General features: G+C 42.9%; 1 protein-coding gene across 1 annotated transcript in view; it reads right to left on the bottom strand.

Annotated features, from left to right (window-relative positions):
• Positions 1-21,921, bottom strand: part of DSCAM (DS cell adhesion molecule) — a 414,232-nt gene that overhangs the window by 72,815 nt on the left and 319,496 nt on the right. Inside the window, exons 26-27 of the mRNA XM_040423076.1 lie at positions 11,880-12,068; positions 6,242-6,532 (exon numbers count right to left, since the gene is read on the bottom strand). Coding sequence (XP_040279010.1) covers positions 6,242-6,532; positions 11,880-12,068 — 480 coding nt within the window. The remainder of the gene's footprint in view (positions 1-6,241; positions 6,533-11,879; positions 12,069-21,921) is intronic.

Genomic DNA, 21,921 nt, shown 5'->3' with positions numbered 1-21,921 from the left:
CGAATAGAAGGTGGAGGGGCCACATCCCTCTGCCTTACCTCATAGATGCCGTGATCAGTGTTGATTGCGGCATCTGAGGGGTTAAATGACGGGTCTCAGATGGATTGCCATTCCCCATCATTGCAGCCGGGTGTCTGCTGTATGATACAGCCGGCACCTGCCGCGCATGGAGTTTGCTCACTGCAACAACCCGCTCCATGCATTCGCTCTGCCACCGTGACATATGGGTACATCACGGTGGTTGAAGGGGTTAGATACTCTCACAGTTACTGCCACTGCTGCTGCTGACACCGCTCTCCCTGATTTATTGCGATTAATTCATAACGAATCAAATTTCTTGTCGAACGAGAATTGACTGAATCAAATTTTTCAAAACTTCGCTCATCTCTAGTGGTAGCGCTGATGCAATGATAGCATAGTCTGGAGCAGAGACAAGGGTCGGAAGTAGGAGAACAGATGTGACAGACCAAAGGATGAGATGGGAGTGTAGTCAGGAACGTTGCCAAGGGTCAGAGCCACCAAAAGACGCAATAGTAACAATAACCGGGAAGAAGGCCGAGGTCAGGATCAGAGTCAATATCAAGAACAGGAGCAGGGGGAATGGGTATGAACCTCAATCAACAGTCAATGCAGGGTAGGACAATTCCTGTTTAAAGGCTTGTCTTTGGGTGTTGGTTGCCTGTGCAGTCTGAGCAGGAGAACTGTGGCGGGTTATGGGAGCTGGAGAAGGAGAAAAGTATAGTGGACATGGCCGTCGGCAGAGTCCGCGGCACTGGAACCGCGTGAGTTGGGCAACATTTACCTAAAGCTATTCCTCTTAACATCCCAGATACACGCACACTTGACTTGGCTGAGCATACATAGGTATTTAATAGGAAAAGGAAAATAAGCCGCTGCCTGTCAGCTATGGCAACAGCTTTTCTCCTGATCGGGCATTTAGAAATCCAATATGCCCGATCCTTCTTTCCCCTGACATCTACCATCGACACTTCCAAAGACACTAGAGTCATCTGATATCATTCAATCCACCCCCGCTTATAGGGACATGATACTTTCCAACAGTCCCAGGACTGTCATGTAATATGGGAAGGGTCAGCAATCTCTAGTCTATACGTCTACAGGATATGATGGCGCTAATGTGGTCATCATACAAGATGAACGGTCGGTCCTCACCCTTACAGTCTCATAATTCACTACCTGCTGAGCACGGGGACACTGCTCGCATACTAAATGTGAATGTGCTCCTGATTACAAGAATTTACTACTGTCCAAGTATCTGGAGACCAATCCAACACGCTACCGGCACATGATGTAAGGCCCTAATTATTCCACTTTATTAGAACGCTGCAGTAATGTCGTCTCTGGAATTAAAGGGCATTTCCAAGAGTGCGATGACTTCAAGTTAACTCAGCCAAAAGACCCAAATTACTAAAAATCTCCTCCAAATGTCAAGTTTGTTTTATTCATATACATGAATGGGATCTTCAAGAGAAAATGAACCTCGGGAAAGACGTGTAATCTCTAAAACTGTGCATCTTCCAATTATAGAATTATACAAAAGTGGCACCCTTCATCTCCCAAGAATGGAAAGTGCAAACAAGGCACTTCTCATCTCCCAAGCATAGAATATTGCAAATATAGCACCCTAATCTTCTAATAACAGGAAAGTGCAATAAGACCCTGCAAAACTGAATAGGACACTTCAAAACTGGTACCCTACCTCTCCCATGAATAGGATAGTGCAAAACTGGCAGACCTCAGAGGTGTAACTACCATATTGGCAGAACATGCGACTGCTAAGGGGCCGAGGGAAAGAGGGGGCCCATTTGGGATCATTCCCTCTTCTACTGGGGCTGAAAACTTGGCCCAAGGGTCATTGAAAGAGCTTTAGGCGGAAACCCTTCCGTCCTGTGTGGGGGGCCTGGATCAATCCTTGCTATGGGGCCATTCCTTCTCTATGTACGCCACTGGCACCCCTCATCTCCTAAGAATAGGACAATGCTAAACTGGTAAACCTCATCTGCCAAGAGAGGATAGTGCAAAAGTGGCACCCATAATCTCTCAAGAACAGAAATCTGCAAACATGGCACCCTACATCTCCCGACAGGACAGTGCAAAACCGGCATCCGCCATCTCCTAAGAATAGGAAAGTGGAAAAGTGGTAACCCGCATCTCTCAAATATAGGATAGGGAAAAAGTGGCACCCCTCATCTCCCAAGAATAAGATGGTGCATCCTTAGAATAGAATAGGTGACAGGTGGCATCTGACATCTCCTGACAATAGGATGACATCCCCTCATGTCTCCGGAATGAGATCGCTGACACAAACCCCTTCTTATATTACCAAAACACTAATAATTCAATATGTGTGAATATATATACACAATAGCTCACCAAATATATTAAATATATGGGGTTGGCGGTCCGCCTTGGCTCCTGGTCTGTATATGTCTCCCCTTTTTATGCTACTTTGAAAAACTGTTTGTAACCCTTTCATTGCCTTGTCTTGCTTGGACTATGTATTATCACCTATTTAAGGTTTCTTTCTGCTCAGATTCTTTGCAATGACTTGTAGCAAAATGGAGGATTATGTGTAGTTAGAACTAATATTTTGACACCTTGTGTCAAGTGCTATATATATATTGCACATTGCTTTGAGACTTGAATATGCCGACCTGTTTAGGCTGGGGGGGGGGGGAACTTTTTCTGTGACAGCATTGTCCTGTATTGCTGCTAGTCTATAAACTATGTTATGTGTTGTATGACATTTTATCAATAAAGGATGAAGTTACATTACATGTGTGTTTTCATATATTTGGTGAGCCACAAACACCTTCTCTAAAAAAAAAAAAAGAAAAAAAGAAAGAAAAACATACCATAATGGTGCAAAGGTGGCTGTGACTTATAAGAATAAATAATGAAAAGAATGAGATAATAAAATAGATGTAATTTGGACTTTTTGACTCGGTGGTCTGATATCGGAGACGACTTCCCGACATACTCCGTACTCTCTGCAGCGGTTCTCCGAGTCTTTCTGCAGTACCAGATACATTGATCTCCATTAGCTCATCCCCAGCATCAAACAAAGTAATCACCGTCATAAATCTTACACTTCAACGGGAAAGTTTCAAAGCCGAGAAAAGCCAAATAGAATTTAAAGCAAAGCAAATTCTCCTGGTTTATGTGATTGCAGAAGATCCAGCAGCGGCTCCGGCGCTATGCCGGGCTACGTCCAATCACAGCTCCCACTGGAGGCCTGGAGATTGTATTTAGAAAACCCAATTAGGCGGTTTGATGGATTGTCTGGAGAAATGGCGGAAACCAGACTTCTGCGGTTTGGTTTATTTCTTTTGCTGGGAGTTGAAATAATTATGCCGATGAGAACTGGGTTTTCTGAAGAAGCCCGAATGTAAAAAGTTGGAAGACTATCTGTTGGAACCAGACCAGGAATCTTCCCCATATATGCACATAGAAGAATCAAATTTGTCATTCAGAGGAGTTGTCCAGTTTGGGAAGGGCTCCATTGGCTAGATGATCAATGGTCCTATTCCAGGGACTCGACTCATGTTAGTCTAGGCCTTCAATTAGTATCTATGGACAAACTGGGCCCTCAAGAGATGGAGCCACTCTCTGTAGCTGATCTCCCCTGCAGCTAATAGGAATCTACACCTCCATCTATAACTGTCTGTTAAGGGGTCCTCTACAATAAAACTGGACATAGACATGAGATAGGTGTTGGTCAAGCAACACTTTTTTCTCCTGAGTGTCCCATGTACACGCATGTTCAGCTTAAGCAAGTGTGCAGGGTTTTTTCCAGTCTGAGCCTTGTTTACCACAAAATTGTTGGCAGAGGAAAGTTAGGAGACCCACTATACACATTAGGGGTACAAGGACTACAAATTTCTAATACACACTAATGGAGTCCCTCGGCTCAGAGGAATAGGTTGAAGCTTAGGGGTAATATATACCCGGACTCCATGTCTAACTGGTCTAATTCCATAATCTGCTTTATGTGCTGATAGGTCAGGGCTGTACAAATCCCAATAGCCAGGTGGCCATTTTGTCTAGAATGCTGTGTGCTACTCCAGGCTTCCTCCATGTTGTGTCTTCCAGTCAGCTCCCCAGACTTGGCAGAAACACAGAATAACTTCTTTTTTTGTACACAGAATAGCAAACAGTCTTATAAAACCAAAATTTGTCAAGTCCTCTTTAATATATAATGAGCCATTTACTGTATTTCGGCTTTCAATGTGTAAATTTTAGCTTAAAATTCTCTTAAAATAAAATCTATTTACTCTGCCTCGGTTCAATTATTAACATTTAAAGTGCAATTCCAGTCACAACTAATATTAACATCAATAGTACAGTAAAAAGGCAAATGGTAAACCATTAAAATATCATCTATGTGATATATCTGCATGACCTAGCTATTTCAAAGTGGCAACAATAAAACCATCACAATGTTTTCTTTTGTGTATGAATATAACTACTATAATACTGCTCCTCTGTACAAGAATATAACTACTATAATACTGCTCCTATGTACAAGAATATAACTACTATAATACTGCTCCTATGTACAAGAATATAACTACTATAATACTGCTCCTATGTACAAGAATATATCTACTATAATACTGCTCCCATGTACAAGAATATAACTACTATAATACTGCCTCCTATATACAAGAATATAACTACTATAATACTGCTCCTATGTACAAGAATATAACTACTATAATACTGCTCCCATGTACAAGAATATAACTACTATAATACTGCCTCCTATATACAAGAATATAACTACTATAATACTGCTCCTATGTACAAGAATATAACTACTATAATACTGCCTCCTATGTACAGGAATATAACTACTATAATACTGCTCCTATATACAAGAATATAACTACTATAATACTGCCACCTATGTACAAGAGTATGGCTACTATAATACTGCCACCTATGTACAAGAATATAACTACTATAATACTGCCACCTATGTACAAGAGTATGGCTACTATAATACTGCCACCTATGTACAAGAATATAACTACTATAATACTGCTCCTATGTACAAGAATATAACTACTATAATACTACTCCTATGTACAAGAATATATCTACTATAATACTGCTCCTATGTACAGGAATATAACTACTATAATACTGCTCCTATGTAGAAGAATATAACTACTATAATACTGCTCCTATGTACAAGAATATAACTACTATAATACTGCTCCTATGTACAAGAATATAACTACTACAATACTGCGTCCTATGTACAAGAATATAAATACTATAATACTGTTCCTATGTACAAGAATATAACTACTATAATACTGCTCCTATGTAGAAGAATATAACTACTATAATACTGCTCCTATGTACAAGAATATAACTACTATAATACTGCCTCCTATGTACAGGAATATAACTACTATAATACTGCTCCTATGTACAAGAATATAACTACTATAATACTGCCTCCTATGTACAAGAATATAACTACTACAATACTGCGTCCTATGTACAAGAATATAAATACTATAATACTGCTCCTATGTACAAGAATATTACTACTATAATACTGCCTTCTATGTACAAGAGTATAACTACTATAATACTGCCTCCTATGTACAAGAATATAACTACTATAATACTGCTCCTATGTACAAGAATATAACTACTATAATACTGCTCCTATGTAGAAGAATATAACTACTATAATACTGCTCCTATGTACAAGAATATACCTACTATAATACTGCTCCTATGTATAAGAATATAACTACTATAATACTGCTCCTATGTACAAGAATATAACTACTATAATACTGCCTCCTATGTACAGGAATATAACTACTATAATACTGCTCCTATGTATAAGAATATAACTACTATAATACTGCTCCTATGTACAAGAATATAACTACTATAATACTGCCTCCTATGTACAGGAATATAACTACTATAATACTGCTCCTATGTACAAGAATATAACTACTATAATACTGCCTCCTATGTACAAGAATATAACTACTATAATACTGCTCCTATGTACAGGAATATAACTACTATAATACTGCTCCTATGTACAAGAATATAACTACTATCATATTGCCTCTATGTCGTACTGATTATGTATTAATATTCACAAGCTATAAAAACATATTTCATAAACCAAAATAATCTTACACCCACCACTAGATAATACTGGGAATAATACACTACTTACTGCCATCATAATTCAATGTTGCAAAATTGGCCTGCTTCTCCGCGCAGCCGGCACTGTTGCACACTCTCATCTGCAGTTCATACCACATTGCTTCCTGCAGGTCATACAGTATATATGACTTAGACAGAGAGGTCCTCTGTGCCAGGGTCCACACCGTGGTGCCAAACGGCCTATACTCCAGGTTAAACGATGTGATTGGGCACCCACCATCATTCCAGCCAATCAGATTGAGTCTCACTCTTGTGCTGTTAATGCTGGCAAACAGGTCTTGCTCTTTTGAAAACTGGGGTTCTAGATCAAAATAGAAAGGAATGGAGAAACATTGTCATTACTAAAAACCAACATGGGAGAAAAGAGTAATAATACAACACATCATAAAACTAAGGGGGTTGTCTGCTTTTTCCCCAAAGATAAGCTGCTCGTCAGCAATTGGCTTCAATCAGTCTGGGAACCCAGAGACAAGTGTTCAATTTTCCTGCAGTGACACCACAGGAGAAGTGAGGCATTACACGGTGTCCAAGTAATACCTAGAGGTTTTGGTCCTCCAAAGAAAGAGAGACCCTTTCACGTTTATAGTACAGTAAAACCAGACAACCCATTTGAGGTCTCAGAGTCCTGTGCTTTGTTATTTTTTTATCTAAACATATGGCAGATAAAGTGATCGCGGGGGCAGATATTTTACGCACTTCCTGTTAGTCAAGAATATTACAGTCAGAATCTCCCCAGTTTCTCATGGCTGACACCAGGGAGCAACCGATTTAATTCGATTCAATTGCCTAATAAATGTCGATTAGTCAAAAAATTATGCGAGTCTGTGAATTTCTTTAACATTACACGCACATAAATGTACAGGCATATCTTCACTTTACCAATTATATGGAATTCTCTACCAAAGGTCATACGTATATGATGGTCATCCCTGATCCTATTGATACAGTATATATAGACTTTTTAGTGACATTTATACATGAAAGACTCATCTGATCTCCATACATGGAGGTCTCCGCTGATTTTTATACATGGATGCCTCTACCATTCTTTATACATGGATGCCTCCTATGATATGCATACAAGGATGCCTTTCATGGTCTCCATACAGTACATGGATGTCTAAACCATTCTCTACACATGGATACCTCCCATGATCTCCATACATGGAAGCCTTCCATGATCTCTATACAGTACATGGATGCCTTCACTATTCTCTATACATAGATGCCTCCCATGATCTCCATACATGGATGCCTTCCACGATCTCTATACAGTATATGGATGCCTTCACCATTCTCTACACATGGATACCTCCCATGATCTCCATACGTGGATGCCTTCCACGATCTCTATACAGTATATGGATGCTTACACCATTCTCTATACATGGGCGCTCCGCTGATCTCCACATATGAATGTCCCCACTGACTGTCATACAATAATACATCCCATAATCTCCAAACATGGATGCCTCCAATGATACATGGATGCAACCACCGTTCTAAATAGATAGATGTCTCCAATCATCCCATCTCCATATACTGATGCCTCAACTTTTCCTCATAGATTGATTCACCCACAGATCTTCACACAAGGATGCCTCCACTAATATTTAGATATGAATTCCTCCACCGATCCCTATACATGGAAGCCTCGACTGAGCCTCTAGTGTTAAAAACAAACAAACAAACAAAAAAAAGTACCTATTGCAATAAGAAAAATAATTATGGCAGTACCTAGAATAGCTCAATTAAACCCCAAATATTGACTCCTCTACATCAACCCATCCATTGATAAAGCCACAGACTGTGGTTTCCACTTGTCAGGAAAAAAAAAACTGGCAAGAAAAGTTTCTCAAAAGAAAGTTTCTGTTTACATAAGTAAAGTGTTTATCATTGTTTCTGGCTTAATAATTATGATTAATGGTCCATAGGCTGAAAACAGGCAGCTGCCTATTATTTATAGCATCAGAAAGTAGTGACTCTCATGCTCCATTACTTAACAGTTTTCTATCGGATGCAGAGCTCGCAGCTGTCACTGTATTCTATCGTATCCTTTGTTATGAAGTTTGGGATAAGCAAATCTTATTTCTAAGCTCTTTCTGGACCAAAAAATAAATAAATGGTATGTTGATGGTTCTTATGGATTTGGTGATTAATCCGGAGGCCAAGGAACCAGGCCCAAAGTGGGAGATACTTTGGGGAGAGGGGGTTCATGGGTTATTTTTAGCTTCTCGTCTGACAGGTCTCAAAACTTGTCTGGGCACAACTCTGAAGCCCCCTTCTCAATTCCTGATGGATTCCTTCCTAGCAGAGACTTGTCACTTCTTGCTGCTGTCCACTCTAAATGTGGAGGGCCAAGGCATGTCACCAGAGCCTGTGTGGGTCTCCATTTGATGTGTCAGTGACCAGCCTGTCACTCATATCGATCTTGTCGTGGAACATTTAAAAATACAGTCTGAACATTTCCAGCTGCCTGAACTCCACCCATTTAACTTGTGATAAAAAAGATTTTGCGGATTCTTCTTGAGTACTGATGAAGTTTAAACCTACTGGTCCTATATTTTTTCATACCAAGGTTACTCCTGTATAGCTTTCAGCCTACTACTGTTCCTCTACTAATGATCTTTCACTTCAGTTTGACATGCTCTCGAAACTTTCCCCCATAACCATTTGTCCTGTCTGATTATGCTACTGTTTCTCAATTTGGTACTTTGCCACAGGTACTTCCATATCTCGTCCTCTTTGGCCATTCTCAATGCTTAAACCCGAAAAGAACATTCCTCTTATAAGGATTAAGAGGATTCCAGAGGTTTCTGAGACTCCATGTCTCACTGTTGCTAACATTAGTCCTTAGGTAAGATCCACCTTTTCACTATGCCGGAATTGATCTTTCATGGACCGGTCATCAGAGTCCTTACAGAAGACACAACAAAGAAGACGGCCGGATAAAAATATATTGTAGTCCATGCCAAAAAAATTTGAGGAACTGATTTAGTATGTGGTCCTCACAGATCTCTCGGTTTATGGTACTTACAGACAACAAGAATTCAAAAGTTTTTATCCTGTTTGGGCTTAAAACTAATGGCACATTCGCCGACAAGGTCTGGTAATGGTGGGAACTGTGGATAAATTTGAAAAGTTGTTCACACAGGGCCCTTTGAAGTTACCGTTGAAGAAGAAATTTGTCCAATTAAAGAAAACGCGATCTAGCTTTATTTAAAATTAAGTGTGCTTTATAAATCTGAAGGTTTAACATAATAGACCCAATATCTCAAGAACTTAAGTTAGTCCCTTGAGGACCATTTTAATTGCAGATTATATCACTGGAATTTCTTTAAGAGAACCTCAATTAACAGAGTCAACAACAAGTGAGGCCTTGAGTCAGTAGAGGAGGCATCACCTTGTATATTTGGAATAATCAGATGTCAGTAGCCCATTGTATGCTTTCAATTAGCTTCCTCCATTCTGCTGACCCCTAAAAATGGGAAAGAACCACCACTGGCTCCATTGAGACCTGAGCTGGGTAGATCTTTGGGAAGAGAGGCTGGAATAGCTAATATTTCGGGAAGAGAAGTGATAATAGAAGATAAAGGTCAAGGAGAGAGCAGATTTTCTTCTGAATGTGACTATACAGAACACAAAGCCATGATCTACTTTCCAAGAAGTGCAAACTGGATATACTGATGTTGAAAGCAAGCAAACAGTGCCTGACCGATGGGAAATGTATGCGGGCTTACAACTGCCATCACATAAATATTTATAGGCACGAAATACAATTTATAGAGAAAATAAGATACAGCAGTGGACCGTGCCAAAAATAAAAATCATAGCCTACTAAAAGTCACAAGGCTGATGAAGGTGAATAGTGGTTACAGTGCAAACTATGACAAGCAATGTTCCTCAGATGCATCCATTAAATGATCTGAACAGCCAAGGAGAAGAGGGTCCCCTGACTCCTTACAAATGAAAGAGCCCCCTTAAATGTTCAGAAAAAGTCTTTGGGTGTCAGGCAAGAAATAAAACATTAGAGCCTTCAGCCAATGATCAACGTTCCGAAAACTCCTAGCTAGTGCATATAGTTGCTGACACCTTCTATAACAGACCTGCACATTGCTGTTTTGATCCAGGGGTGCCCCAATACTCAATTCCTATCAGACTGTACCCCCTTCAACAGTGCCATGAACCAGATGCTTACATTAACAGTGCCCTAAATAAAAAATGCCCCCATTAACATTGCTTTACAAACACACATCATATTAACAGAGCTCCAGCTTGAAAATACACCCATTAACTGCGCCCCATTAACAAAACTTCATCTAGCCAGGCCTATTAACAGTGTCCCAGCTCAGACTTGCCCACCTTGAAACTGCTCCTACTAACTGTGCCCCAGCCAGGCAGCACCCTTGTTCAGTGATCCAGCCACATATTCTTTGGATTCTGCTCCATGCAGGAAGGAGTAAAGTATGAGTAGCCAATCAGTGGCACTCATTACAGTCCCTCCTCCGAGGACAAGGCAGCCGCTGAGAAATCTGAGAGATTTTTGCTGCTATGAGATCCAATTGAAAGCTGCTTCAGAGTTGGGTCACACAGGGCGGTATCGTGGGCACATGTGGCCCATGGTTTGTGCACCTCTGATCATATACAGATCATGCATGCCTTTTTCTTGGTTTATAGCAGTGAAGTACAAAATAGCTTACCGTATATAAGGGTTTACATATTATAGAGGCAAACCATGCGGATACTATGGGGTCTGTGGGTCCTCCTTTAGTACAGGACTCCCATCTCTACTGTACATAGTAATGGTGGTGGAGGAAACAAATACCAGGCCCCAGAGGGCATCATAATGTATAATAGTAATAATAATAACAACCTTTATTTCTATGTATGCCCCTAGCTTATATGTAATACAATACAAACATTGTCACATATTAACTTAAAGGCTACGTACACCTTCGGAGGCAATTTTTTTTTTTAACGGTTGCATGTTACTCATTTTTGGCTAAAAATAATTTTTTCAATTAGCCTTTATTAAAAATTTGAGCTGTTCTGTCACAAAGGGTTAACTGTTTTTGTAGCTGTGTGACTGGTACTTTCACTTTGTGCCAGTCATCTAATAGCCCTCATCTCTAAACTACTGAGAGGTCATAAAGACTTATCTAAGCCACATTCTTATCAGTAAGATTAGAACTGAGCTATAACGAGTGTTTATAAGGTCAGAGAGCAGAGATAAGGAGCCGTCAGCTCCTGGTCTGACGGAAAAGACAGAAAATCCACAGGCTGCTACTAGAGAAGGCATGCTCAACCTGCAGCCCTCCAGCTGTTGCAAAACTACCCAGCATTCACAGAGAGTCTACAGCTATCAGCCTGCAGCAGGGCATGGTGGGAGTTGTAGTTTTACAACAGCTGGAGGGCCACAGGTTGAGCATCCCAGCCCTGTACAGAAAAAAAGGATGCCGTATTTTTTATTAAAGACCAATTTATAAAAAAATTTTTAGCTTAAAATGAGTACAATGCAATAATTAAAAAAAAATTGCCCCCAAAAGGTTTCAAATTAATTAAAGAACAGAGCAAAAAAAAAAAAAGAAAAAAACTGGATAACTTATAATTACTTCCTGCTTTGGATGGGCAGGACAAGACTCCAGTACCTTTCCCAAGGGTTTTTGCCTCTATGATCTCACTGATGCGTCCAGGTCCCACTCCGTTCTGGGCGGTCAGAGTAAATTTGTACCAAGTGCCGCATTTCAAATTTTCCAAGCGGTAGGAACGCTCGCTGGGACTGATGGGAAAACTGCCCCATTGTTCACTGTTATCCTCTGAATACTGAAGTATGTAACCTGTAGAGGATACATTAGAGTCATGACAAACTGCAGCGTTAACAGTATATAACGAGTTCATACAATGGAAAGAGAGAAAAACATTTATTTTTTTCTTTTTATTTTATCACTTCTTTGTTACATCGTCTCTTATACTCACAATCACATCTAAAGTTACTTACAAAATTCATCTGTGGTGCATTGCTGGAGCTCAAACAGATGACAATTACACAGTTAGGCCTCATGCAGCAATTTGCGGCCCCCAATGCATGGGCAACGTCCGTGCGGCAGCCGGGACGGATCGAGACCCATTCAACTTGAATGGGTCCGTGATCCGTCTGCACCGCAAAAACAAAAACACAACATGTTCTATTTTTTTGCGGTGTGGAGGCACGGAAAGAAACACCACGGAAGCACTCCGTAGTGCTTCCGTGCGTACCGTACCGTGCGCACCGCAGCTCCGGATTGCGGACCCGTTCAAGTGAATGGGTCCGCATCCGCGATGCGGGGAGCACACGGCCGATGCCCGCGTATTGCGGACCCGCTGTTTGAACAACCCTGAAAAAATTGATCCACTGCTGCGTTGAAGGGTGGAGTCTGACACTGGGAATTCCTGTGTCATGCTCCACCCACTCAGGCTTTTCACTAGGCATAGCAATAAGTCAGTTTTAATCAGGATCTTTCTTTAAAGTACAACTCCTGTGAAATCCAACATTTCCCAATGTGAATTCACATGTGATCTGTAGTCTGTGTCTTAGGTCATTAAATCATAAAATATCCAGTACAATGCATCGGGACTGTTGCCTAGCAACAATTCAGGAATGTTCTAGGTGACCACCTAAACATGCTTAGCCCAGTGTATTCTGCTGTTGGAGGATCCTCTCCTTGGGGAAAGAAGCATGCCTCGTCCGTGCCAGACAGGCCCTGCCTGTGAGTTCTAAATGGTTGCATGTCCCCTCCTGGGCTTGCATTGCCTAAAGCCAAGCTAAGTAAGCTTGAAGCCAGGAAGTAGTTTTCCTAGGATTACAGTGAGAGTCAGACTACAGAAAACTAAGTTTCAGCAGAAGAGGAAAAGTTCCTATTTAAGCCAGCCAACATAGCAGAGCTGAAAGAGTACAGATATAGCAGAGCTGAGAGTGTTTTCCTGCCAAAACCTGCTGATGACCAAGATAAATTTCTTAAAGTAATGATGGCCACTCGTTTTTCTTTACTTTGCTGCTTTTTTATTGCCATAATACAAATTCTAACAGTCTATTCAGTAGGACTATCAGCTGTGTATCCACCTGACTTCTCCTCAACGCAACTGATGGTCCCAACCCCATTTATAAGGCAAGAAATCCCACTTATTAAACCTGACAGGGCACACCTGTGAAGTGAAAACCATTTCAGGGGACTACCTCTTGAAGCTCATCAAGAGAATGCCAAGAGTGTGCACAGCAGTAATCAAAGCAAAAGGTGGCTACTTTGAAGAACCTAAAATATGACATATTTTCAGTTGTTTCATACTTGTTTGTTATGTATATAATTCCACATGTGTTAATTCATAGTTTTGATGCCTTCAGTGTGAATCTACAATTTTCATAGTCATGAAAATAAAGAAAACTCTTTGAATGAGAAGGTGTGTCCAAACTTTTGGTCTGTACTGTATATACAAAGTCTGGACTCAATTATTCCTTCATCATCCAAGTTAATCACCCCTTTTGCACTGCTTCGGATGACCACGTCTGGGATCCAGGGATATCCAGGTAGGAGCACCGTGACACGTGCATACAACACCTTCAGGGAGATTGTAGGTCACTCTACACCACTCTAGCAATCCTACATCTGGGTATCAACACCACTATACTTAAAGGGGACTCCATGTTCTCGTTGCTTCAATGCAACTGGCGTCACGACAACTAGCTCTATTAGGGGGACATATATTGTAAAAACCTCTTAAGGGGGTAAGGGATACCCCAGGCCTTGCTAAACCATCTGTTGCACTAGTAAAACAAGATGTTTGCAAATTTATGAAAGGGGTTCTCCGAGCGATTTGGCAAGGGGCTTTCTAAAATAAAATAAATAAATAAAAAAACCTATGACACCTTATACACATCCCACCAGTCCCATGTCAATGTCTCTTTTACCCCTGATGCAATCCCTGTTGGGCCTGTAGTGAAAACGCCATATTCATTGTTCCAGTGGCCACTGCATGAACGCCAAGTCACTGCTGTAGGTGGCAGCGGTCATGGGAATGATGACTGGCATGTGCAGGCCGAGCAGGGATCCAAGCAGAGGTGAGGGACAGTCTGGACTTTTTAAAAGTAAGGTTTTTATTTAGTTTACAAAGCCCCTTGCTTTGTGCCTAATTTGTAGAAATCATGGAGAACCCCTTTAAATACACTATAATGATGCAAACTATAAAATGCTTTCCAATCCAAAAAGTTTTCCTTTATTGCTCTGGATCAGCATTTGCAAAAGCTCAATTAATTTCAGCAGCTGTTCACACTTTGCTGCTGGACTCGAGTTGCTGGATCTTCTCCCAAGCCGTCTAATGGAGAAAAACAGTCCTGGGAATGGAGGGACATAAGGGCGCGCGTCCTGCTACGTGTCGTTATTATTATTGATGGCCCAGTTTTTGTTAAAGGGACACAACCAATCTGTCTGATACCAGGAAAGAAGGAAGCAAAATGAAACCGTGTCCTCATCTCACAAAACAGATCGATTATTAAACCTGCCATGAGATCACCTACAGTCCCTGAGCCTTTATAGGAGGGTACCTAGACTTTTGCAACCATTTTTTTGCTTCAATCTGCATATAAAAACCTAACAACCTATCGTCAAAGATTCTCTCAATTTGTGTATGCAGCAATTCCCTACTATTTTGTCTGTGTCAGTCTTCCCTGCAGCTCTTGAATTCCATTCATGGGTCAAGAAAATCAATATAGAATAAAGTCAAGTGTCTGAAATTACACTGTGGCGTGTTAATAAATATCACCCGCAAGCAATGCTATCTTTGTGCCTGCAGTCTACGAGTGGGGCTCTTGGAATGAAAGGGATGAGAACAAATGACCTGGAAAGGTAGCGCCCAACACACAGAAGACCAAGCTTCTGGGTTGCATGCAGTGGCATACCAACCATAGAGATAGGAAACATGATTGGTATGGGCGGCAGCTCTATGCTTCAACTGACACCGTCATAGTGGCTACCTGCAGCCACCACTAGGGGGAGCTCTCTGCATACAGAAAGGGTGCCTAATGGTATGGATTCCTGTACTAAACTAGTTCCTGACACTGTCATCTGCAGCAACCACTATGGTAGTGGTCGGCAATCTTCGGCACAATAGCTGCTGTGAAACCACAACTCCCAGAATGCACATTTGCTCAGTTGTTCTTCTAACTCACATAGAAATGACAGGAGGATTCTGGGAGTTGTAGTCTCAGAACAGCTGGAGGGCTAGAGGTTGCTGATTCCTGCACTAGGGGGAGCTCAGTGCATAGAGATAGGGCACATAAATGATATGGATCCAAGCACTAAATTGGTTCCTGAAATTGTCATTGTTGCTACCTGCAGCCACCACTAGGGGGAGCTCATTGCATAGAGACAGGGCACAGGGCAGGTATAGATCCCAGCACCAGGCACTGTCATAGTGCCTTCCTGCAGTCACCATTAGGGGAACTAACTGCATTGAGATCGGGCATATAATTGGTATGGATTCCAGCAATAAACTGGTTCCTGACATTATTATATTTGCTACCTGCAGCCACCACTAGGGGAGCGCACTGAATAGTGATAGGGCGCATAATTGGTATGGATACTAGCACTAAAATGCAACCCACACTGTCATAGTTGCTACCTGCCGCCACCACTAGGGAGAGATCACTGCATACAGATTTATTCAACTTCCTATATGCAGTTAGCTCCCCCTAGTGGTGGCTCTAAACCTGCCAGAATTCTATAATATTGATATAGTATATTTGAAGTAGCTCTCATTTCGTTAATGGGGTCCATTTTGAGTTTTGCTATGGGAACCTATACAGCAGATGACCTACTTAGGGTAGTGCCACTCCCTTGGAGATGTTAGGGAACATTATTGTGAGGGTTTATGTTTACTCCGTAAGATTCGTGACTATGAATGTAAGAAATCACCGACACCCAAACACAAGATATCAAAGGTAGAGACATGTCATGTTATTCATCTCGGGAGCGTCAGAGCGTTTCCTTTGATGATCTTCCCTCTCCTTAACAGTGGAAAACATCCTGACAGGACTTTGAAAAAGAAATGTTCTAATGCTGGAGGAACAAAGCAATCACAAAGACGTGCGCAAGGTGTCTTGTCACTACAAAGAGCAGGAGAGACTCTGTGTTGTGTCCTCTTCTGTCAAATCCTGGGAAATTCCACACAGCTAATGTATATGGGTCTGGTGACCAATAGAGATGAACGAATTTCAGAAAAATTCGGTCCGGCCAGTTCGGCGTATTTGTTGAAAAAATTTGGTTTGATCCGAATTTATTCGTGGCGAATCGTGTTAAAAAACGGCTATTGCCTGGCTGCAGTGAGCCTTTATATTGGTGTAGAACACGGTGTCTTGCAGTAACATGCATAGGGAGTCTGCTGTGGTAGTGAGAACCAAAACCCCCAAAGCACAGATCCTGTCTGTGAAGCACCCGCCTTCACTTGGTCAGCATTTGGTCAGTAATCCATCAGTATTGCTAAAGCCAAAAAAACGCTTGAGTGGATCCAAAACAGAGATAACACGTGAATGGAATATTTGCATGTCTTCTGTGTTTTGTACCCACTCCTGCTTTTGGCTACCAAATCATAAGCCAATTCTGATGCAAAATAGGGACCATGGCATGCAGGCCTTACAGCTGTTACATAGACAGGATCCGTTGTGCGTTTAATTTTTCCTTCATTCTGACAGATCAGAAGAAGGGTCAAATAAATGATGATGTCAGTTAGGCCGAAAGGCAAAATAGAGGCTCAGTCATGAAGTGGTGAGCTAGAAGCAGCATGAGGAGGAGGCCACAGAGTGGGACAATGACAGTGTGGAGGTGGCAGCAGCATTAGGAAGCCACAGAGTGGCACAATGACAGTGTGGAGGTGGCGGCAGTATCCGGCAGAGGCCACAGAGTGGCACAATGACAATGTGGAGGTGGCAGCAGCATCATCAGGAGGCCACAGAGTGGCACAATGACAGTGTTGAGGTGGCAGAAGAAGGAGGCCACAAAGGATTAGGAGGCCACAAAGTGGCAAGGTGACATAGTGTTGAGGTAGCAGCAGCAGGAGACCACAGAGTAGCAAGATGACATAGTGTGGAGGTGGCAGCAGCATCAGGAGACCACAGAGTGGCAAGGTGACATAGTGTGGAGGTGGCAGCAGCACCAGGAGACCACAGAGTGTCAAGGTGACATAGTGTTGAGGTGGCCGCAGCACCAGAAGACCACAGAGTGTCAAGGTGACATAGCGTGGTGGTGGCAGCATCAGGAGACCACAGAGTGGCAAGGCGACATAGTGTGGACGTGGCAGCAGCATCAGGAGACCACAGAGTGACTTGCTGACAGAGTGGGGAGGTAGCTGGCAATACCAGTACCAGCTGAAGATGGTGGGTGAAAGAAGGAACACTTGGCATCAGATTTGTGACATCAGGCAGGTGGCAGCATCAGAATAGTAGCTGAGGCAGGTAGCCAGTAGAAACCGGTCTCTTTTGTCAAAGTGTTGGTGTGGCACCATGGATGATCTAGTCTGATGCATCAGGCATTGATGGGCGGAAATCCTGGCTGATCCACGCCTGATTCATCTTGACAAAGGTCATTCTCTCCACATTTTGGGTGGACAGGCGAGTTCTTCTTGGGGTAACTATGGCCCCCCACCGCACTAAACACCCGCTCTGATGCCACAATACTGGCCGGGCAGGACAGCTTGTGCTTCAATATCCTCCTCCTCCAGTACAGCCCCCACAGGGCTCACGTGGCCGTGAGATCTAGGCGCCACGTCTCCAGCCATTTACCAGCATCTGTTCCAGGACATGAAGCAGTGGAATGACGTTGTTCATCCCATAGCCCTGGTGACTGACAAATAACGTGGCCTCCTCAAAGAGCCTGAGAAAATGGCAGGTGTCACGCAAGAGCTGCCGCTGGCTGACATCGAAGTTACACAGGAAAGTACTCCTGTCCGCTTGGATCATCAAGAAATCGTTTACAACCTTTCTTTGTTTGTATAGTCGGTCCAACATATGGAGGGTGGAATTCCAATGGTTGGAAACGTTGCATATCAGCCTATGTTGGGGGATTTCGTTCTGCCGCTGCAGCTCAAGGAGGGTGTGCTTTGCGGTGTACGAGTGGCTGAAGTGCATGCAAAGTTTCCTGGCCATTTTCAGGATGTCTTGCAGATGGGTGGAAGACTTCAGGAACCGCTTGACTACCAGATTGAACACGTGTGCCAAGAAAGGGCGCATGGCTCAGCCCTCCTTGATGCAGCGCCGACACCATGTTCTTCCCATTGTCGGTCACCATGGTTCCGATTTTGAGTTGTCGCGGAGAAAGCCAGGATTCAATTTCCTGATGAAGTACACGGAGCAGTTCCTCCCCTGTGCGACTCCGTTCGCTCAGGCAAACGAGGTGCAGAACAGCGTGACACCCCCGAGCCCTGCACATGTGGTATGCTAGAGGGGCACTGTGAATTGTCCCTGCAGTGGATGGCTGAGGACACGGTGGAGGATGAGGAGGCAGAGGCGGACATTGTCAAAGGACCAACGGCGTGAGAATGTGGAGATGGAAGCGGCGTCATCTGGCCAAGTTGCTGGTGTGGCTGTGCAGGAACCACATTCACACAGTGTGCCATAAAGGACATGTATTGTCCCTGACCATAGTTACAGCTCCACACGTCGGCGCTGCCGTGCACTTTGGCAGACACTGACAGCCTCAAGGACTGGCCCACCTTCTGTTCTACATGTGTGTGCAGGGCTGGTACTGCCTTTTTTGCAAAGAAATGATGGCTTGGGACTCTCCACCTCGGCTCGGCACAAGCCATCAGTTCTCTGAAAGGTGCAGAGTCCACCACTTGGAAAGTGAGGGACTGCAGCACCAGCAACTTGGCCAGGAGCACATTCAACTTCTGCGCCGTTGGATGAGCGCACGCATACTGTTGTCTCTTGGCAATCGATTCAGTGATCAATTGCTGACGGAATGACTGACGAGGAGTAGCGGGAAGAGCAGGAGCATCAGGACCAGCAGGTGATGGTAAGGACAGACAGTTCCCTTCGGCTGAGGTGGTGGACTGCCTGAAATCGGGTGCTTGCCACTGGCTGATGCAGCGGCAGGCTGGACCACCACATCGAAGCCACGGTTCTCCCAGGCCACTTTATGGTGACACTGCATATGTTGACGCAGGGCCGTGGTGTCAACATTGACACCCTGCCCACGCTTCACTTTCTGCCCACAGATTCTATTCTACAGATTGTTGGTCAAGACACGCCTGCTAGATGACATTAGGAGATCAGGCCTCTCGCTGCAACTCCTGCTGCCATGGCCCCTTACTCCGCTGTGACCCATGCCTGCGGCATAAACATTTAGGCCTCTGCCACTCCTCTGTGCAGGGCCTGGCACTACTCTGTCTGACATACTCTTAGATCAAATAAATAAATAAATAACACCCCAAAAAAATCTGTAATTTTCTCACTTCACCACACAACGGCTAATAAGCCCTTTTTTTCCCCACTAATACACGCCAAAGAAGGCTTTAGAACATATAACTGCACCGCTGAACAGCAAATAGGCCCTTACTTTTTTCCACTTATACACGCCACCAAAGGCTTTAGAACAAACAACTGCATCGTAGAACGGCAAATAATATATATTTTTTTGCCACTAATACACGCCAAAAAGGGCTTTAGAACATATAAATACACCGCTGAACAACAAATAATATATATTTTTTTGTCACTAATACACGCCAAAAAGGGCTGTAATTTTCGCACTTTAACACACAACGGCTAATAATCCCTTTTCCCCTCACTAATACAAGCCTAAAAATGCTTTAGAACATATAACTGCACCGCACAAGGGCAAATAAGACGTAGAAATATTTATTTGTAATAAACCCTGTTAATGTCTGTAACACCCCAATAACAAGAACGGTTTGCTGGAATTACAGAGCTGTATAATGGCAATTTGGATCCGCAGTCAGTGGAGCAAGGTGTAATAGGATTGTTCCTATTACCCAGGCTGTAACCTCCCCTACTGAACCCTGTTCTACATAAAAGCTGTGGAATGATTCCTCCCTATCCTTACCCTGAACTTCTATACAGCAAAATAAAAGTTTTAAAGTCTTTCCTAGCACTGTCCCTAGCGCCTGCTGACGTCTCTCCCTGCACTAAGTACGCTGGAAAATGGCTGAATCCAAGATGGCTGAGGCTACTTATAGGGCTGTGACATCACAGGGCTGGCTGCTGATTTGCTGCATGCATGGCATTGTGGGTGATCCCTCGTTCCCAGAGTTCCTTGCTCCATGTCCTAACAAGTGCGGCATCCATTTTAGGAAATTAGGATTTGGTGCAAATAAAAAATTTTCTGAAATTCGGTTCGAATTCCACTTCGCCAACTTTGATTCGCTTATCTCTAGTGATCAACATGGCCACCATTAAAGCTGGGATGTCACTCAGCTCTTCCAGACTCCCGAATGGCAAATGTGCCTACCAATGCATGTATGCATTTTCCTGTGGGAGGTGTTGGTTGTCATCCAGCGAGAGTCATAGCTTGACTCCAATTTGGTCGGTTGTCCTACCAAAAATGGGCCAGTCAGAAGTATGTGTGTAGAACTGTACTATTTTATCTCCTTAATATAAGGCCTCATGCACATGACCGTATTTTGCATCCATGTCTGATCCGCACTTTTTGAGGACCCCACAGAAAGTGGAATGTCACTGGATCCACAAAAAATGCGGATCGGACGCAGATCCCATATACGGCCTATGAGTCCCCCAAAGTATTAAAGGGGTTGTCCAAGTTATTTGTTTGTTCTTTGTATGTTTCTAACTAATCAAATGTAATTGGTTTACAATGCACTTACTGCATCTGCAGTGGCTGCTTTCTCAGATTTCACTGAGGGTCACATGACCTGTGATGTCAGCCTCTCTCCCTGCTCTGAAGTTTTGTGCACAAGCCTGAGAGAGCAGATATGAGTCTGTACATGACACATCACTGTGCTGGCCACGCCCCCCTCCACTACCATCTGCTGCCTCCCTGGATTCTTTCAGGAAATACTTTAACCCCTTCAGCAGCACAGACTCAGGGCTGAATACTTTACTGAGTAGCTGCAGGCAGTGAGGAGACAAATGCTGGGCACAGGAGCTGACACAGGAGTTCTGCAGAGCATTGCACAAGAATAGGTAGGGGGAAGATCCTGTGTGTATCAGCAGTGTCATTGTACAGCTGGGACTGGTAATCCTACACATACAACATGCTGCTGGGTTTCCCAGCAGACAGACATGTCACTCAGGGCAGCACTTGTATCCACTCCCTTAGCAGTGCAGGGGGAGGGGCAGAGATTGTTGTTATTGCAGGTAAACAAAGGGCCAGAAAAGAACCAGGGAAATGAGGAAATATATATATTTTTTGACTAAAACTTTCTTAACTTAGTTATATGTTGCTGCCCATCAGATTTACAGTGATATATATATATATTTTTTTTCATAACTCGGACAACCCCTTTAAGGCACACCAGTGACAGTTACCTCTACCGATTCTATAGGTTTCCTGGAACAGGTGTCATTTTGCATAATTAAAGTGGAGTAGAGTCACAAAAAATATTGTACATTTTTCAAACCAGCACCTGGATCTAAATACTTCTATAATTGCATGTAATTAAGAATTTTGTGTAGCTGCTGAGTGATTC

This window comes from Bufo bufo, chromosome 3 (genome assembly GCF_905171765.1).
Source record: "Bufo bufo chromosome 3, aBufBuf1.1, whole genome shotgun sequence".
Lineage (NCBI taxonomy): Eukaryota > Metazoa > Chordata > Amphibia > Anura > Bufonidae > Bufo > Bufo bufo.
The sequence above is the reverse complement of the archived record's forward strand: the minus strand, read 5'-3'. Positions and strand labels throughout refer to the sequence as shown.